At 36.8% G+C, this 18621-nt stretch overlaps 1 protein-coding gene across 1 annotated transcript; it reads left to right on the plus strand.

Annotated features, from left to right (window-relative positions):
- Nucleotides 1-1035: 1035 nt before the first annotated feature.
- Nucleotides 1036-15386, plus strand: LOC110271491 (uncharacterized). The gene is made up of 7 exons (XM_088502828.1): nucleotides 1036-1145; nucleotides 1372-1450; nucleotides 1712-1758; nucleotides 2096-2157; nucleotides 2247-2379; nucleotides 14832-14904; nucleotides 15375-15386. The coding sequence occupies exons 1-7, from the start codon at nucleotides 1036-1038 to the stop codon at nucleotides 15384-15386; spliced, it is 516 nt and encodes a 171-aa protein (XP_088358954.1).
- The last annotated feature ends 3235 nt before the right edge of the window (nucleotides 15387-18621 follow it).

The following is an 18621-nucleotide window of genomic DNA, read 5'->3' on the forward strand; positions in this document are numbered from 1 at the left end:
GCCTCCTAGAATTCTAGTTGGCCGAACTTAAGGGGTAGGGAAGCTACGTCACCATCAACTTCCACTAATCAAAAAGTGACACCAACACGTAGAGGAGGATGATACGAACACTTTTACCGGATTAGATTTTTTTATTGGAGTTACGGATCGCAAGAAATCGAAGCTGGAAATTCAGTGGAGTTACGGTTTTTTATCTCTCTCTCTTGGTCACTCTTCTCTCTTCTCACCGATTTGCATGCAAATGATCTTACACTACCAAAAAAAGGATTTTTTAGCGACAAATTTTTAGCGGCAATAATATTATTGCCGTAAATTCTCTTCTCAAAACCAATTTTTAGTGGCAATTATATATTGACCATTAATAGTATAGATTATAATGGCCATTTCAACTATTGCCATTAAAAAAAAGCTAAAGTTTTAAAAATATAAAAAACTAACGGTGAAATGCAAAATCATCGCTCTCTCTGTGCCTCACCCCTCTTCCTCACACAAACTACTCTCTCAGAGCCTTATTCTCTCTGAGAAGTGAAACCACACACCAATCTTCTTCTTCTCAATCTCGCTCTTGCTCTCACATCTCTATCATTTCATTTTTTCATCGCTCAAATCTCTTCCCGGTTATCATCTCAATCTTAATCGCGCTCTGAATCCTTTTCTCGGACAAGCTTGTGTTGATTTCGATTGAAATCTCAATCGCGCTCTAGCAATCAGGTATGAGTTTCTTAATTCTCTCTCAATTCTGATTTTGTGCTCCCAATTTGTGTTCTATTGCATCCTTTTCCCAATTTGTGCTCCCAATTTGTGTTCCTTAATTTTGAGAGTTTTTTTCGCTCAATGATTCAGCAATACATTATCGGTTTTAGATTATGGTAATTTTATTTATTTTTTTTGGCTTTATCATTTTTGCCTTCGATTTTCTAAACTTCTTTGGAATTCATTACAGTCGTGGAATCCGCCATCAGTGTTGAGCACGTCGATTTCACAAAGGCATGCCACATCTTGTAATGTGCATCACTATTTAGACAAACAGTGCCGATGGTTTTGATTGTTCAATGTGTTGGAAAAAGATCGGTTCATATTTTTCTTCCAATTTCACTCTGCGGCAGTTTCATGTGCAGCAAAATATGTCATCGTAAGCTTTTAAGGTTTCTTATGCAACCTCTATAAAAACAACTTATAATGGTGTTATGATTTTATTGTTGTGATTTTATGTGTGCTATCTTAGACCTTAGTGTATGCAAATAATGCAATATCTTTAAAACAGTTTTTCACAAGTTTTGAGTGCCTATATCGCATGTTAAAATATCGTGTAAGATTTAGTTTTGATGCAGATGGAAGGGATATTGACATATTGTTTTCATTTTAATCTAGGTATGATGCTGAAACCACTTATTATGATGAAGGTCCAAGATCTACATACCGAAATCAACTTAAAGAAAATTTGTTGCAGGTACATTATTTTTAATTTTCTTGCAATTATGTTAGTTCAACCTTTCCTTTTATTTTTGTCATTGTTAATTAACCCATGACTGTACATAGGAACAGAAATGGGTGATATATATATATATATATATATATATATATATATATATATATATATATATATTTAAATTTTGGATTATTAAATAAGTCACTAGTAGTATAAGCTAATAAGCTAACGTTGTTGAAATTAAATCATTTTGATGGCTTTCACATTTGGGATCTTCTCAAGGAAGATGATATTCTTGGAACATACTATGCTTGCATTGATTCCAAAAGGTTTAGATGGAGACTAGTCCAAAGCATCATGCATGAAGTATTTATCTCAAAGTACCAAATTTTTTATTGCAGATTCATTGATTGGGAACCTTACAAGATTTCAGCAATTGGTTATAGTGAACAAGCACGGAGCATATATTTGCAGATTCCAGGAACTGTTGTTTCTTACAATTTTGATATAGGAATTATGAGAACAATCTGCAACTATTCATATCCAGGAATTAACTTCAATTGCTGCAAATTTCTTCCTTTAATTGCTTTTGGGGTTACCAATGGTACAAGAGAAGTGGTTACCAATCTTCTGAAAACTCTCTTATCTTTGATCTCTATGCAATAGATGGAAGAGAATGCTGAAAGAGGCACTCCAAGCTGCTGATGTTGTCACTTTTGATTATCCCTGTCAGTTTCCTTCTTTTCATTCTGCATTGAAATTGCTAGATCTACAGTTCTACACTATGCTAATCTGTTTTTTTCCCATGTGCTGCCAGATATCACTGGAAAGAAGAAGGCTCCTCCAAAGGCAGAAAAATTGGTGGACCCTTACTCTGAAATTGTCAAGCAAACTGCTGTTAAGTACCCTGGTCATCCCATCATACTTGCAGGCAAATCAATGGGTTCAAGGTACCTTGTTTTTCTTTTTTTCTTTATTTTTTCTTTCTCTTATTTAGGATTTGGAACTTCTATTAGCATTATTATAAGTGTAAGACCCATAATCTTTGAAAAGTCTTATTATGATCAAGTCTCAAATCCTACAGTTATTTATAGCCTTAATTTCAGAGATTATTTTATTAAAGATAATTAAGGCAAGTTTTGATTTATTGGATTTGAGATAAGTTATGATTATTATCCAATTTTATAATTATTGAATTATTTTCTATATTTAAAGTATAAGGTTGATAGTTATGAAATAATAAGGATTTCATATGATTTGAATTAGATAAGTAATATTTTAAATATTATTACTGCTATTTTGGAAAATGAAGAAATTAAGTATATTATTTCTAATTTTTAGATTTGGGCATTTTTTTGAAAATAATTTGTGAAATTGATGAGCAAATAGTATTTTCTATATACAATTAGTGCTGGATTTAATTTGGGTTTCAATTACTACATTATTCCCAATTTCATCTGAAATTACTAAAATGCCCCTAATCCTAATTTTGAAAATGAAACCCTAATCCTAAAACCCTAACCCGGTGACCCGGTTCCTTTCTCACCCAACCCAGCAGCAGCAACACAAATGTTTCCTTTTTTTCCCTCAAACCCACACGCAGCAACAGTAGCAGATCGGAGGAGTGGGGAAGAGAGGAGGGACGACGATGGCTGGGGCCTCACTGCCGCCGCCGTCCAGCTCAACGCCGCCGCACCCTACCCGTTTCCCTTCCTCCCCTCATTCACGCGACACATAGCAGCAACAGCTGCCAAACGAAGCAAAGAAAGAAAGAGGGAACGGAGTGCGACAGGGAGAAGAAGGAGAGGAGACGCGTCGGAGCCGCGGGGCCTCACCGCCACCATCGCGTTGTGCCGCCGCATTCCACGCCTTGCCGCCACCGTTGTACACCGAAGGGAGAAAGAGAAAGAGACACGGAGTCAGCGTCGCGCAGAGAAGGACTCGCTGCCAGCTCCATCGTCCTCACTGCCTTGCCACCGTCGAGCTCGCAACCTTGGAGGGAGCACAGCGCCGCCGTGAGTCCTGACCAGAAGAGAGCGAGAGACCAAGAGAGGAACGTGGAGTCGGCGACGCACAGGGAGGCACTCGCCGCTACCGTCGCGCGCCGTCGTGTGCTGTCGCTGCTGTTTGAGCAGTCATCATCCCCTCCATTCTACTGCTCTGGTCTGCCGCCGCCACTACTAGAGATCCGCCCGATCTGATCTGAAGGAAAGAAAGAGGTTCAGGGTGCCACTGCTACTTGCGCTGTGAGCTGCTGCACCGCCAATGTTGGGGGGTCTGCCACCGGTCCGATCTGAGGGAGAGGAGATGCAATCGGAGGAGCAGGCGTGGGGTTATCACCGCTGCTGCCAGCTCCTGGGTACTGCCCAAGCTGCCCCTCCGGCCGCCCAAAACCCCGCTGCCGTCGCCGGAGAACTCTTCCGGTAAGCGTTGTAATTGCGATTTCTGCCTTTTTGGATTTTGAGAAGGTTTTAATGCTACGTGGTTTTTTATAGTTGATCCACCGGAGCTTCTGGTCATCACTGGAGCTGTTGCCAGGCCTGTTCAAAACCGCAGCTGTTTCATTTCGCTAGTTCAGTAAGTAAATTATGTTTCGAAAAGCCTCGCGTTAGTATTCTGTTGTGCTCGGTTAATGAATATGAGTTTTGATAACGTGGGGTCGAGTCCTGATTATTGTATGTTGCGATTAGTATTGCTATGGTTATTGCGAACGTGACTTGGAGCTTAGGTTTCGGTTGCTGTCAGTTCGAGTTGAGGCGGGAAAGGACTCTGTGAGGCGTTTGGGTTACGGAACTGCGTTTTGAGGTAGGGGCACTTTCCGAAAACTATAGTTTATTATTGGAATTATTACATATGGATACTGATGTGAGATACGGTGTATTTAGTGATTGTATCTGCCTTATGTATTATTTGATTGACTCGAATGATTATGGATGTTTGTTTGGCTGAATTATTGTGCGGCTTTGTGAAGTGTAATGCTTTGGAGTTGATTCTTTAAAGGTTTGAAATATGAGTTTAATCCGTTGAGGATTGGTTTGAATCGAATCAATTATTTTGATGATGTGAAAGATAGAATACTCTTGAAATTCAGCCTGGGTTGCTTTAATTGATTTGGTTTTGATAAATGACTTATCGCTGAACTGATTCTTTAAAGCTTTGGAAATGAGTTAATTCGGTTGATATTGGTGTGATTTTGAATCGGTTTCTTTGAGATATGCCAATGAGGCGACTGTTGGATTTAGTTTGATTTTGAATTGATTTTGGATTTTGGGCTGTTGGAAAAGGATTGTGGAATGGTTTTGTTGGGACCCGAACTGGGTGGCAAAGTTCAAGTTTTAGGGGAGATGCTACCGGAATTTCTATAAAATCCGAGTCTTTATTGAAAGGTTGTTTGGAAAAATGATGAGTTAAAGACTTCTACTATTTTATTTGAATTATCAAGAAAAGGATGATTCATGCTTTTGAAATGAATTATTAAAGAGGAAATTGTGATTTAGTCTTGCTTCTTAAGAAAGGCATTGTATCTCTTTCAGAAAAAAGTTATTTAGATGAAACGTATGTTTTAAAGCTGTTTTAAATGTGACAAGGGCAATGCCTTTGAATTTGACTTGAGGGTTTCAATTAGAGGAGTTTCAATGACGTTGAAAGAACTTGAATGTCTATTGACAAGTTTCATTTTGAAATGTTTTGGAGGAAGGCTTTAAGTACTCTTGAACTCTGAATTCTTGCAAGACTAAAACAATTCTGAATAGTTGAAACGTTCTAGAATTTATTATGGGGGTTGAAGTTGGTTTTTCCTAAGTAAAGGAAACGGCTTGAAAGAAGTAAATGATTACGTGACTCGGTTTGGCTTAGATCTTATTTTATTACTCAAATCGGAAAGCCAAGATTTTAATGATTTTAAATGAATTTGGCGAAATGAGTTATGCTATTCTCCCCTAAGGACTTGGGACTCTGCCGAGGAACTTTTGTTACAAATATCCCATTGTTGGATGGGTGATTTTGAATGATTCAAAAGGAATCTTTAACTTTCCATGGTTTTGGAAGTTTTGGAGAGAGGAAGCCGAGAGTGGCTTGTTTTAAAAAGGGAATTTTCCTTGAGTAAAATTGGCTTATGAGCCTGAAATAATTCGAGAAATGAGATCTTTAAAGCCAAGGCTGAAAAGAGTTGAAACTTGATTTCAAAGTGAAATGAATTGAGAAAATGATTTATGGCTTAAATGCCGATTTCATGAATTGATGATTTTGAATGCGGAAGTGCTGTTTTATTGTGAGCCGGAATGGCTGTGTATGATTTATGAATATTGGCTGGTTCTGGATTGAACCGTGAGCCGGAATGGCTGTGTATGATTATCAATATTGGCTGGTTTTGGATTGAACCGTAAGCCGGAATGGCTGTGTATGATTATCAATATTGGCTGGTTCTGGATTGAACCGTGAGCCGGATGGCTAAGATGGATGTTGATCCATGGATGAGAATGAATGCATATATGCTGAGATATTGATAATTGTGATTTTGCACTTCCACTATCTGAGATACGAGTTTCCCTGGGTAGTAGCAGTGGCTAGCTACCACGTGCTCCAGGTTGAGACTTGATACTCTGTTGACCCTATGTCGTAAGTGTGGCCGGGCACTGTGAAAGCCCCGGATGAGCTCGCCCCCGTAAATATTCACCAGTGAAGGTGATGGATATGGATCATGATTATGATCAAGTTTATGATGAGTATAACTCGAGTTGGGGATGCGCAACAGAGGGACAGTCCAATGGTTAGCTACCAGGACTTGTCGGGTTGGCTCTATAACCGACAGATGATATCATCAGCCACTAGGGACAGGCATGCATCATATGCATCTATGTGACATTGTTTGGGTGTGCATATTATATTTGGTTTGCCTATGTGATTAATTGCTAATTGTTCTACTTGAAATAACTGTTTGTTTGTGCTTGCATCTTCCTATTTGTGTTTGCTATTGGGACTCTGTTGGACTGTAGTGATTGGTTGATGGTTGGATTGTTTGGGCCTAGGGCCGTGGTTGGAATGAGATGAACCGATGGTTGGTTCCAGTTTGTGTTTCTGGTTTGGAATAAAATATGAAAGGCTATTTTGGTTCAGCATAGATAAACCGTTTTGAAAGGATTTTGAGTTTTTGAGAATTGAACTGTTCCTCTTTCAGAAAAGATTTCTGATTCCTCTTTTACTGTAAATCGTTGTTTTCGAAAAGAGGCATAAGACGGTTATTAATCACTGGTACGATTTATCTTCATGTATCCTATTACAGTAATTCCCAAAAAACCCTCTACTGAGAACCCTTTCGAGGATGATGTTCTCACCCCACCTACATTTTTCCCCTTTCAGGATATGGGCGCAGAAGTTACGAAGAGCTTATTTAATTTTTGTTGTGATGCTCTGTATTGTTTTAGTTATGGTTTATTGTACCCTCGCCTTTATCTTGATATAATCTGTAAGAGGGATAGGAATTGTATTGGTTAATGCTTGTAAAGTTATTTATATATATTTATGTATATATATGGATGTACTCTTTATGAGTTGTTGTAAGTTGTATGGTATTTATAGATGTACGTTAGCGAACAAAAGTATTTTTGGGAGCGGTATCACGGTTTAAATTTTTAAACAGGCTCATATTTTAGTATTAAATAGTATAAAAGTCGTCGTAATGTTCGAGCTATCAGAGTCGCGCAGCCGGAAGTGTGAACTTTGGTAGTTAGGGTGTTACATTATGGTATCAGAGCAGTTCTTCCTGTAGAGCCTGAGGAATGGACTGACTATGCTTCAGTTGCATGCTCTGAGCGTTTGTCATGGAATAGGTCTTGTCAAATGACGAGAATTAGAGCTTTATGCACATGACGATCTATTGATTAACGCTGTTAGTCTTGCATTGCATAATTCTTGGTATTAAGTTTGGCCGGCTTAATACTAGTGAATTATGCATATGAAAGCACTGATGGGTTATCATAGATGAAATACGAGTTTTGAGTAAAGCGAATCGCGGGCTTTGGAAACGTTAAAAAACTATTTCTCGAGGCTATTCAGTTGTGTGTCTTGAATTTTATTCGAGTCGATCTGTTCTTTTATACCCTAACCTGAAGTTCTTGTTTGCTAATCCTCTTGAAAAGTAGTTTGATTTTCTCGACTCTATTCCTCTATTCATATGCCTTCTTGAATGATCTTAAGTGCATATGCTTGTTTGAAATCCTTGTTGCATCTCTCTTCCTCTGTTTGAGTTCTTCTTGATTGAAGTATTCTTTGATATAGTCTTGAACTTGTCTTAATGTGCTGTGACTTTTAACTCTGGGTTCCGTGTTCATTCTTAGAGAACTTGTTGATTCAGTTTTCCTCTTATTTGACAGTGATTACAGCTAATTTTGAGATTTTTATGGAAATTGCTATTGAATAGATATATACTTATCTACATGTGAAACTTTGAAGATTTCTTACACAGTTTAACAACTATTTATTTCTCATACCTCGCCCGTGCTTTCACTGGTTTGCGAAACTGCATTTACTTTAAATACAAAATGACTTTCTAGTAATTTTACTATAGTTCCAATGCACGCCTTTATCTGATTATGCATTTGGGCATTTTTTCGAAATTCTGGGAAGAAGGGATTCTTCGCTTTTATTCCAGTTGATTTTTGTTGATAAACTTTACCTAAATTATTTTTAACTTGAGTTCGGGTCAGCATACTACATTGTTGATGCTATTGTGATTCTTTTAAAAATGTTGGACTCATGGCTTTCTTCTTATGAGCGGACTAGAGTCTCTTTTAAGCTTTCCATCTCCATGAATGTCATGCTTGATCTTGTTTTTTTACTAATCTTTTACATCTTGTGAACATTACCATTGATCTTGGTTTGTCCTCTCTTGTGAATCCCATTCTTATGTGAGTCAGTTTGATTCGTTTCAAAATAGTGCATCGTTTATTCTCTCATTATCTCTACAAGAGTTTTTAGTCAAAGATTTATTCTTGAGGAATTACTAATGATTGAGTTGTCTTTCCTATGACTTTTGTATTCGTTTGGAGTCAATTGAAAGCTTGTTTGATGACTCATGCCTAGTGAATCTTGTTTGAACTACTTTGATTCAAGATCCTTTCTTGCATGGCTTGACTTCCTTTTAGTACATCTTAAACTTCTTGAATGTTCTTCTAAGATGGTGATTTCAAGAACACTTTTGGAGTCTTGTTTTGAACCTTTTAAAGAAGTTTTGAATTCTTTTGTAAGAAGTTTTAAACGGAATTTATTTTCCGTTGCTTGATTTAGATTGAAACCATTGTTCAATTTTGACGAAGTTAATTTAAAGTTGTCATGCGCTATTTTAAATGAAGTTTTGAAAAGCTTCCTTGTTTAGTGGAAACCGGTTTGTTTGTAACGCACCACTTATTTTCTTACCAGATTGTAAGCAAATTTTTACCTCGGAGTTTCTTTTCTAAAAGGAGTTTAACTTCCTCTTTCGTACTTGCTATAAATGTTATACATGCTTGTTTGAATATGAAATTTTGAGAATTTTGAACAAGCATTTGATTACTTCCAAGTTTTTATGAACTGCTTTTGGTTAAGTTGTGCATCTAATTATCCTTCTAAAATATTTGAGGAAATATTTTAGCTCTTAGCCAAAGTTGTGTGCATTTGTTTTTGGAACTCTACAAAATCTACTTCAACATGAAATTATATTGAAGTAAAGCCACATTTATGCTTTTGTTACTCTCTTGAAGGATATTTGTTGCTTAACTTTTCTTTTAGACTGCGAGGTAATTTTACTGCAAGTTTTCGATTCTTTTAAGAACAATGTATTCAGAAGTACTTTTAATTATGCTCTTGAGTTTTGTGAGCTTTGCCTTGGGTTTGAGATATTCTCTTTTGTGAACCTCATACTTCTTCGACTCAACTTGAATTTGTTCAAACTGATGCAATGATTTTCTTCTTATTGATCCTATTGAACTTCTTCGATCCAAGGGTCATCTTTGAAGTTGTTAATTGAGTTGAGTCTAGCAAACTTCATTGCTTGAGAGTCCTTGTTTATCTGGACCTAGATACATTCTCCCAAATCTTTGAGTATTATCCTTGACATTTGACTCTCCCTTCTAAAGTCTTGTATCCTTCTGAGTAGACTCGAGAATTATTTTGATATCACGTGCGACTTGTAGACGTAGTAACGCGATGCGTTAGTTCTTTAAGGCGTGATATGTGTATACGAAAGTTGAAGCGGTAGGTGTGCAATGTTATAAGTTGTGGGTGTTTTGCTCCTTGCAGACCGGTTTGCGGTTGTAAGGCTTGTGATCGAGTATGGGATTGTAAAGTGCTTGATGGAGTTGGAAAGTTGAAACCTTGAGGTTGATATGAGATTAGTGTGCGGATATTGAACACATCGTTTTAACTCCATCCTGTTTTATAGCCTTTGATACTTTGCCATACTATCACATGATTGACCCATGTTATCTTTTGCATTGAGCCTACCTTGTAACATTTACTTTGCAATCACACTCCTACCTTTACATCCGTATGCTTATGACAATCAAAGTATTTGAAAATCGTATATATGATTATATTGAGATATTTTTGCTTCTTCCTTAAATGTGTTCAAGGGTGAACTGTTATGGAATTTCTTTCATTTTGTATCAATTTTCGAGGGCGAAAATTTTTATAAGGTGGGTAGAATGTAAGACCCAGAATCTTTGAAAAGTCTTATTATGATCAAGTCTCACATCCTACAGTTATTTATAGCCTTAATTTCAGAGATTATTTTATTAAAGATAATTAAGGCAAGTTTTGATTTATTGGATTTGAGATAAGTTATGATTATTATCCAATTTTATAATTATTGAATTATTTTCTATATTTAAAGTATAAGGTTGATAGTTATGAAATAATAAGGATTTTATATGATTTGGATTAGATAAGTAATATTTTAAATATTATTACTGCTATTTCGGAAAATGAAGAAATTAAGTATATTATTTCTAATTTTTAGATTTGGGCATTTTATTGAAAATAATTTGTGAAATTGATGAGCAAATAGTATTTTCTATATACAATTAGTGTTGGATTTAATTTGGGTTTCAATTACTACATTATTCCCAATTTTATCTGAAATTACTAAAATGCCCCTAACCCTAATTTTTGAAAATGAAACCCTAATCCTAAAACCCTAACCCAGTGACCCGGTTCCTTTCTCACCCAACCCAGCAGCAGCAACACAAATGTTTCCTTTTTTTTTTCCCTCAAACCCACACGCAGCAACAGTAGCAGATCGGAGGAGTGGGGAAGAGAGGAGGGGCGACGATGGCTGGGGCCTCACTGCCGCCGCTGTTCAGCTCAACGCCGCCACACCCTACCCGTTTCCCTTCCTCCCCTCATTCACGCGACACATAGCAGCAACAGCTGCCAAACGAAGCAAAGAAAGAAAGAGGGAACGGAGTGCGGCAGGGAGAAGAAGGAGAGGAGACGCGTCGGAGCCGCGGGGCCTCACCGCCACCGTCGCGTTGTGCCGCCGCATTCCACGCCTTGCCGCCACCGTTGTACACCGAAGGGAGAAAGAGAAAGAGACACGGAGTCAGCGTCGCGCAGAGAAGGACTCGCTGCCAGCTCCATCGTCCTCACTGCCTTGCCACCGTCGAGCTCGCAACCTTGGAGGGAGCACAGCGCCGCCGTGAGTCCTTACCAGAAGAGAGCGAGAGACCAAGAGAGGAATGTGGAATCGGCGACGCATAGGGAGGCACTCGCCGCTGCTGTCGCACGCCGTCGTGTGCTGTCGCTGCTGTTTGAGCAGTCATCATCCCCTCCATTCTACTGCTCTGGTCTGCCGCCGCCACTGCTAGAGATCCGCCCGATCTGATCTGAAGGAAAGAAAGAGGTTCAGGGCGCCACTGCTACTTGCGCTGTGAGCTGCTTCACCGCCACTGTTGGGGTGTCTGCCACCGGTCCGATCTGAGGGAGAGGAGATGCGATCGGAGGAGCAGGCGTGGGGTTATCACCGCTGCTGCCAGCTCCTGGGTGCCGCCCAAGCTGCCGCTCCGGCCGCCCAAAACCCCGCTGCCGTCGCCGGAGAACTCTTCCGGTAAGCGTTGTAATTGCGGTTTCTGCCTTTTTGGATTTCGAGAAGGTTTTAATGCTGCGTGATTTTTTATAGTTGATCCACCGGAGCTTCTGGTCGTTGCTGGAGCTGTTGCCGGGCCTGTTCGAAATCGCAGCTATTTCGTTTCGCTAGTTCAGTAAGTAAATTATGTTTCAAAAAGCCTCGCGTTAGTATTCTGTTGTGTTCGGTTAATGAATATGAGTTTTGATAACGTGGGGTCGAGTCCTGATTATTGTATGTTGCGATTAGTGTTGCTATGGTTATTGCGAACGTGACTTGGAGCTGAGGTTTCGGTTGCTGTCAGTTCGAGTTGAGGCGGGAAAGGACTCTGTGAGGCGTTTCGGTTACGGAACTGCATTTTGAGGTAGGGGCGCTTTCCGAAAACTATAGTGTATTATTGGAATTATTACATATGGATACTGATGTGAGATACAGTGTATTTAGTGGTTGTATCTGCCTTATGTATTATTTGATTGACTCGAATGATTATGGATGTTTGTTTGGCTGAATTATTGTGCGGCTTTGTGAAGTGTAATGCTTTGGAGTTGATTCTTTAAAGGTTTGAAATATGAGTTTAATCCGTTGAGGATTGGTTTGAATCGAATCAATTATTTTGATGATGTGAAAGATAGAATACTCTTGAAATTCAGCCTGGGTTGCTTTAATTGATTTGGTTTTGATAAATGACTTATCGCTGAACTGATTCTTTAAAGCTTTGGAAATGAGTTAATTCGGTTGATATTGGTGTGATTTTGAAACGGTTTCTTTGAGATATGCCAATGAGGCGACTGTTGGATTTAGTTTGATTTTGAATTGATTTTGGATTTTGGGCTGTTGGAAAAGGATTGTGGAATGGTTTTGTTGGGACCCGAACCGGGTGGCAAAGTTCAAGTTTTAGGGGAGATGCTGCCGGAATTTCTATAAAATCCGAGTCTTTATTGAAAGGTTGTTTGGAAAAATGATGAGTTAAAGACTTCTACTATTTTATTTGAATTATCAAGAAAAGGATGATTCATGCTTTTGAAATGAATTATTAAAGAGGAAATTGTGATTTAGTCTTGCTTCTTAAGAAAGGCATTGTATCTCTTTCAGAAAAAAGTTATTTAGATGAAACGTATGTTTTAAAGCTGTTTTAAATGTGACAAGGGCAATGCCTTTGAATTTGACTTGAGGGTTTCAATTAGAGGAGTTTCAATGACGTTGAAAGAACTTGAATGTCTATTGACAAGTTTCATTTTGAAATGTTTTGGAGGAAGGCTTTAAGTACTCTTGAACTCTGAATTCTTGCAAGACTAAAACAATTCTGAATAGTTGAAACGTTCTAGAATTTATTATGGGGGTTGAAGTTGGTTTTTCCTACGTAAAGGAAACGGCTTGAAAGAAGTAAATGATTACGTGACTCGGTTTGGCTTAGATCTTATTTTATTACTCAAATCGGAAAGCCAATGTTTTAATGATTTTAAATGAATTTGGCGAAATGAGTTATGCTATTCTCGCCTAAGGACTTGGGACTCTACCGAGGAACTTTTGTTACAAAAATTACATTGTTGGATGGGTGATTTTGAATGATTCAAAAGGAATCTTTAACTTTCCATGGTTTTGGAAGTTTTGGAGAGAGGAAGCCGAGAGTGGCTTGTTTTAAAAAGGGAATTTTCCTTGAGTAAAATTGGCTTATGAGCCTGAAATAATTCGAGAAATGAGATCTTTAAAGCCAAAGCTGAAAAGAGTTGAAACTTGATTTCAAAGTGAAATGAATTGAGAAAATGATTTATAGCTTAAATGCCGATTTCATGAATTGATGATTTTGAATGTGGAAGTGCTGTTTTATTGTGAGCCAGATTGGCTGGTTCTGGATTGAACCGTGAGCCGGAATGGCTGTGTATGATTATCAATATTGGCTGGTTCTGGATTGAACCGTGAGCCGGAATGGCTGTGTATGATTATTAATATTGGTTGGTTCTGGATTGAACCGTGAGCCGGATGGCTAAGATGGATGTTGATCCATGGATGAGAATGAATGCATATATGCTGAGATATTGATAATTGTGATTTTTCACTTCCACTATCTGAGATACGAGTTTTCCTGGGTAGTAGCAGTGGCTAGCTACCACGTGCTCCAGGTTGAGACTTGATACTCTGTTGACCCTATGTCGTAAGTGTGGCCGGGCACTGTGAAAGCCCCGGATGAGCTCGCCCCCGTAAATATTCACCAGTGAAGGTGATGGATATGGATCATTATTATGATCAAGTTTATGATGAGTATAACTCGAGTTGGGGATGCGTGACAGAGGGATAGTCCAATGGTTAGCTACCAGGACTTGTCGGGTTGGCTCTATAACCCACAGATGATATCATCAGCCACTAGGGACAGGCATGCATCATATGCATCTATGTGACATTGTTTGGGTGTGCATATTATATTTGGTTTGCCTATGTGATTAATTGCTAATTGTTCTACTTGAAATAACTGTTTGTTTGTGCTTGCATCTTCCTATTTGTGTTTGCTATTGGGACTCTATTGGACTGTAGTGATTGGTTGATGGTTGGATTGTTTGGGCCTAGGGCCGTGGTTGGAATGAGATGAACCGATGGTTGGTTCCGGTTTGTGTTTCTGGTTTGGAATAAAATATGAAAGGCTATTTTGGTTCAGCATAGATAAACCGTTTTGAAAGGCTTTTGAGTTTTTGAGAATTGAACTGTTCCTCTTTCAGAAAAGATTTTCGATTCCTCTTTTACTGTAAATCGTTGTTTTCGAAAAGAGGCATAAGACGGTTATTAATCACTGGTACGGTTTATCTTCATGTATCCTATTACAGTAATTCCCAAAAAACCCTCTACTGAGAACCCTTTCGAGGATGATGTTCTCACCCCCCTATATTTTTCCCCTTTCAGGATATGGGCACAGAAGTTACGAAGAGCTTATTTAATTTTTGTTGTGATGCTCTGTATTGTTTTAGTTATGGTTTATTGTACCCTCGCCTTTATCTTGATATAATCTGTAAGAGGGATAGGAATTGTATTGGTTAATGCTTGTAAAGTTATTTATATATATTTATGTATATATATGGATGTACTCTTTATGAGTTGTTGTAAGTTGTATGGTATTTATAGATGTACGTTAGCGAACGAAAGTATTTTTGGGAGCGGTATCACGGTTTAAATTTTTAAACAGGCTCATATTTTAGTATTAAATAGTATAAAAGTCGTCGTAATGTCCGAGCTATCAGAGTCGCGCAGCCGGAAGTGTGAACTTTGGTAGTTAGGGTGTTACAGTAAGCAAAGTTATGTATGTGTTTTGTGTTGCAGAGTAGGATGCATGGTGGCTAGCTTGGAAGATATTAATGTTTCTGCTGTTGTATGCCTTGGCTACCCGTTGAAGGTTTTATTTTCTTTCGTATAATTACATTTCATCTCATATAATTCATAAACTAGCTATCCAATTTGCCAAAATAACTGATGAAGCTGTCCTCCTATGAGCATTTAACATGAATCCCTGAAAAGCATCAATTTTTTTAATTTTAATAATGCTATTATTTCCTTCCCTATTTCCATTTCCATTTCTTCTTGGCTTGCTGCATCATTTCTGCTTTGTGATTTGTGATACTGCAATGCTTGAGCTATTATTCCCGCTGAAACAGAGATCTCACTCATACTAGAGGAACAGAGTTTGAATAATTGAATATAACAAGGACTCTATTAATTTAGTTATAAAATTTTCTTTTTTGGTATTACAAAAGAGTTAAATGTTACTAGTCAAAGGCTTAAGTAAAAATATTTTTGAATGTTATTAATCAAAGGCTTAAGTACAAACATTTTTCCTGTTTTTTACTGTATCTTTTAATTTAGCAGGATAAAAAATAATCTGTTTTTCATCATGACATTAAGTTGTGCAAACGCAAGCTTTGTGACACCTCTTGTGTATGCTGCCATGGGAAGCTCAAGACATATTGCTATAGGACCTGCAGCTATGGTCTCACTCTTGCTTGGAGCTATGCTTTCTCATGACATTAGAGACCACAAGAGCCATGAATATCTACGTCTTGCCTTCACTGCTACATTCTTTATCAGAGTTACTCAGCTCGCACTCGACGTTCTTAGGTATTATTTATTATAGAGGAATGCTAGCGAGTCATCAGAATTTATTGTTTTTATTCATCACTTTTTAGTACATTATTGAATGAATATGTTTGCGTCGTCAGGCTCAGTTTCTTGATAGACTTCTTATCTCATGCTGCCATTGTGGGTTCATGAGTGGAGTTGCCATTATTATTTCATTTCAACAGCTTAAAGGCCTCCTTGGCATACCACACTTTAATAAGAAAACTGATATTATTTCTGGCATTGGCTCAGTTAAGAGCGCTATAGTGCACCATGAGATAAACTAGCTAATTAATTAAATAATTAAGCCTTCATTTTGTTTTAAAATTGGTTTTAATTTGTATGTTATTAATCAAGTACAGTGGAATTTGGAGACAATTATCATTGGAACATCATGCTTGATCTTCCTTCTTATAACCAAGTACATTGTAAGAATCCTGATAATAAATGTCACAATTTCCTTTCTGTTTTCTTATAACCAAGTTCATAATGTCCTTTTGATTGGTCAGCCTTTTGAACCAGCACTGGTATGTGCATTAGAGCATATAGGATCTACAATTTTGGAGGAGTTCAAGCACACATTTCAAACGGGATTATTGAATCAAGGGGAGGATTTTTATGCACGTGCTAGTAATTGCATTGAGTCCTGTTTGTCTAAATTTGTCCAAGCCTGTCCAGGTACACAATTTTATGTGCTTTAAGTCTTGTTTGTCTACTTCATTCTTGCCATTTGGTGGAATATAGTATGGAACTATCTATGTGCTTTAAGTCAGTTTTCAATCTTTTGCATTGAAGTACTTTAGAAAACTCCATCATTACTAATTGTGATGAATTTGCTTGTTAGTTCAACCTACATTATTGGAGTGGAGACATGTTGTATTGGGAATTCTTGTCTCAAAATGACAAGTTTAAAAGCACAGGTTGATAGTGGAACATCATTTACATTTCTTCCTGGGCATGTGTATGAATCCATAGCAGAGGAGGTACTTCGGTTTTTAGAATTTGATGTAGACAATTCTTAGTTGTTATTGTACATTTGTACTTTGTAAATCGTTCGTAGCTAGCTTAATATGGTTATATTTGTGGCAGTTTGATAAAAAGCTAAATGCTTCAAGAGCTACCTTCAAAGATACTCCCTGGGAGTATTGTTATGCTTTCCAGGTGAATATACTCTATTTCACTCATTTGTACTTTTCTCCTCAATGTTTGGGTGTCCTAAATGGATGATTTCTATAATCTCTTTTTTTTTTTCCTTTTTAAAATCTTTTCATTCAGTTCACAAGACTTTCCAAAGATTCCCACCTTAACACTCATGTTCCAATAGAATAACAGCTTTGTGCTCTATAATCCTTGTATTCAATGTCAATTAGGTTGGTATAGACTAAGTGATTCTTTTGTGTTTTCTTGCTTTATTATATTGCTTTATTATATTGCTTATGTGTACCTAGTGATTGATTGATTCATCCCAATCTTTCTTTTATTTTTGGCCTTATTTATTGCAGCTTCCTCCTAAATAGACCGACCAGTTTGATTCTGGCATTCAGGTCACTCCTGCAAAAAGCTCATTTTGAGATAGAAGGGGACATAGCAACCTTGTAGGAAGCTCATTTTGAGTTTATAGACTTGTAGTATTTTTTATTGTTTAGATTTGTAATATGATTTATTACTTTTTAAGAAAAATTTGTGTATCAATATTTTGAGTTTAATGAAATATCTTATTTTATAGTAATTAATTTCAGTATATTTATATTATGCATAATAATACTAATTGTTAGCAAAAATAATTGAGATTCTAAAAAAAAAAAGGTAGTTTGTTGTTCTAAGAAAATGAGTATAATATAACTAAAAAAAGTTTTAAGATTTTAGCGGCAATAGTAATGGCCGATAAAAGTGAATAACATTACAATTTTAGAATTATTTTTAGTGGCTATATGAATTGCCGGTAAAATAGATTTTGGCGGCAATAGTAATGGCCGCTAAAAGTGAATAACATTACAATTTTAGAATTACTTTTGGTGGCCATATAAATTGCCAAGAAAATGGCCACTAAAAATTACATACTTTTTGCGGCCATTAAAAAAGTCTTTACCGGCAAATGTTATAATTGCCGCTAAAACCTTTTAGCAACAAGACATAAGATGGCTAATGTCTAATTGGCGGCAAATATATTAACGGATATTTTTATTGCCGCTAAAAACAAAATAAATAGCCGCTAAAAGTGATTTTTTTTTGTAGTGTTAATAATAATAGCCACATATATATATATATATATATATATATATATATATATATATATATATATATATATATATTTGTGTGTGTGTATGAATGTAACTAAGGATAATTTAGGAACTTTATGTAATAGTAATAGTAATGCTAGTAACGTAGTATCAATAATAATAATAATAATAATAATAATAAAATATATATGAGTTACTAATATAAATGATATTAGTAATTTAGAAATTAAAAGATATTGAATGAAGTATTAACAATTCTAAATTTATCAAAAAATATCCATAATTATTTATATCGGCAAAAGTCGAATTTAATAATAATATTAATATTATTATCTAGACTCTATTATAATTAAAGTAAGTAAAATAAATAAATAATCTAATAATTAAATTATATTACCTTTTATTTTATTTTGGAATTCGAAATCAACTTGTGAAAATAAAGTTAATAGCTTTAAAATATTATTTTAAAAAAATTCGCGTTAGTGTAAAAATGAGAGTTGTTATACTTTGCCTATCAATTTTGCATTTGCCAAAGCAATTTGAATATATATAGGAAGAATAATTAAGCATTGCGCTAAAGGAAATATTATTAATTCATCCGATGCAACCGCTTAGGCTCTTCCTGCCTCCGCCCTCAGTTTTGGAGTTGTGATTCTTCTCTATAGCATCTGTCACTATTTTTACCGGCGCATCTATGAGGTTTATGATGATTGCCTAATCATGTCAAATTTTGAATAACATGCAATAACATTCATATT

This window comes from Arachis ipaensis, chromosome B1 (genome assembly GCF_059453495.1).
Source record: "Arachis ipaensis isolate K30076 ecotype BB chromosome B1, ASM5945349v1, whole genome shotgun sequence".
NCBI lineage: Eukaryota > Viridiplantae > Streptophyta > Magnoliopsida > Fabales > Fabaceae > Arachis > Arachis ipaensis.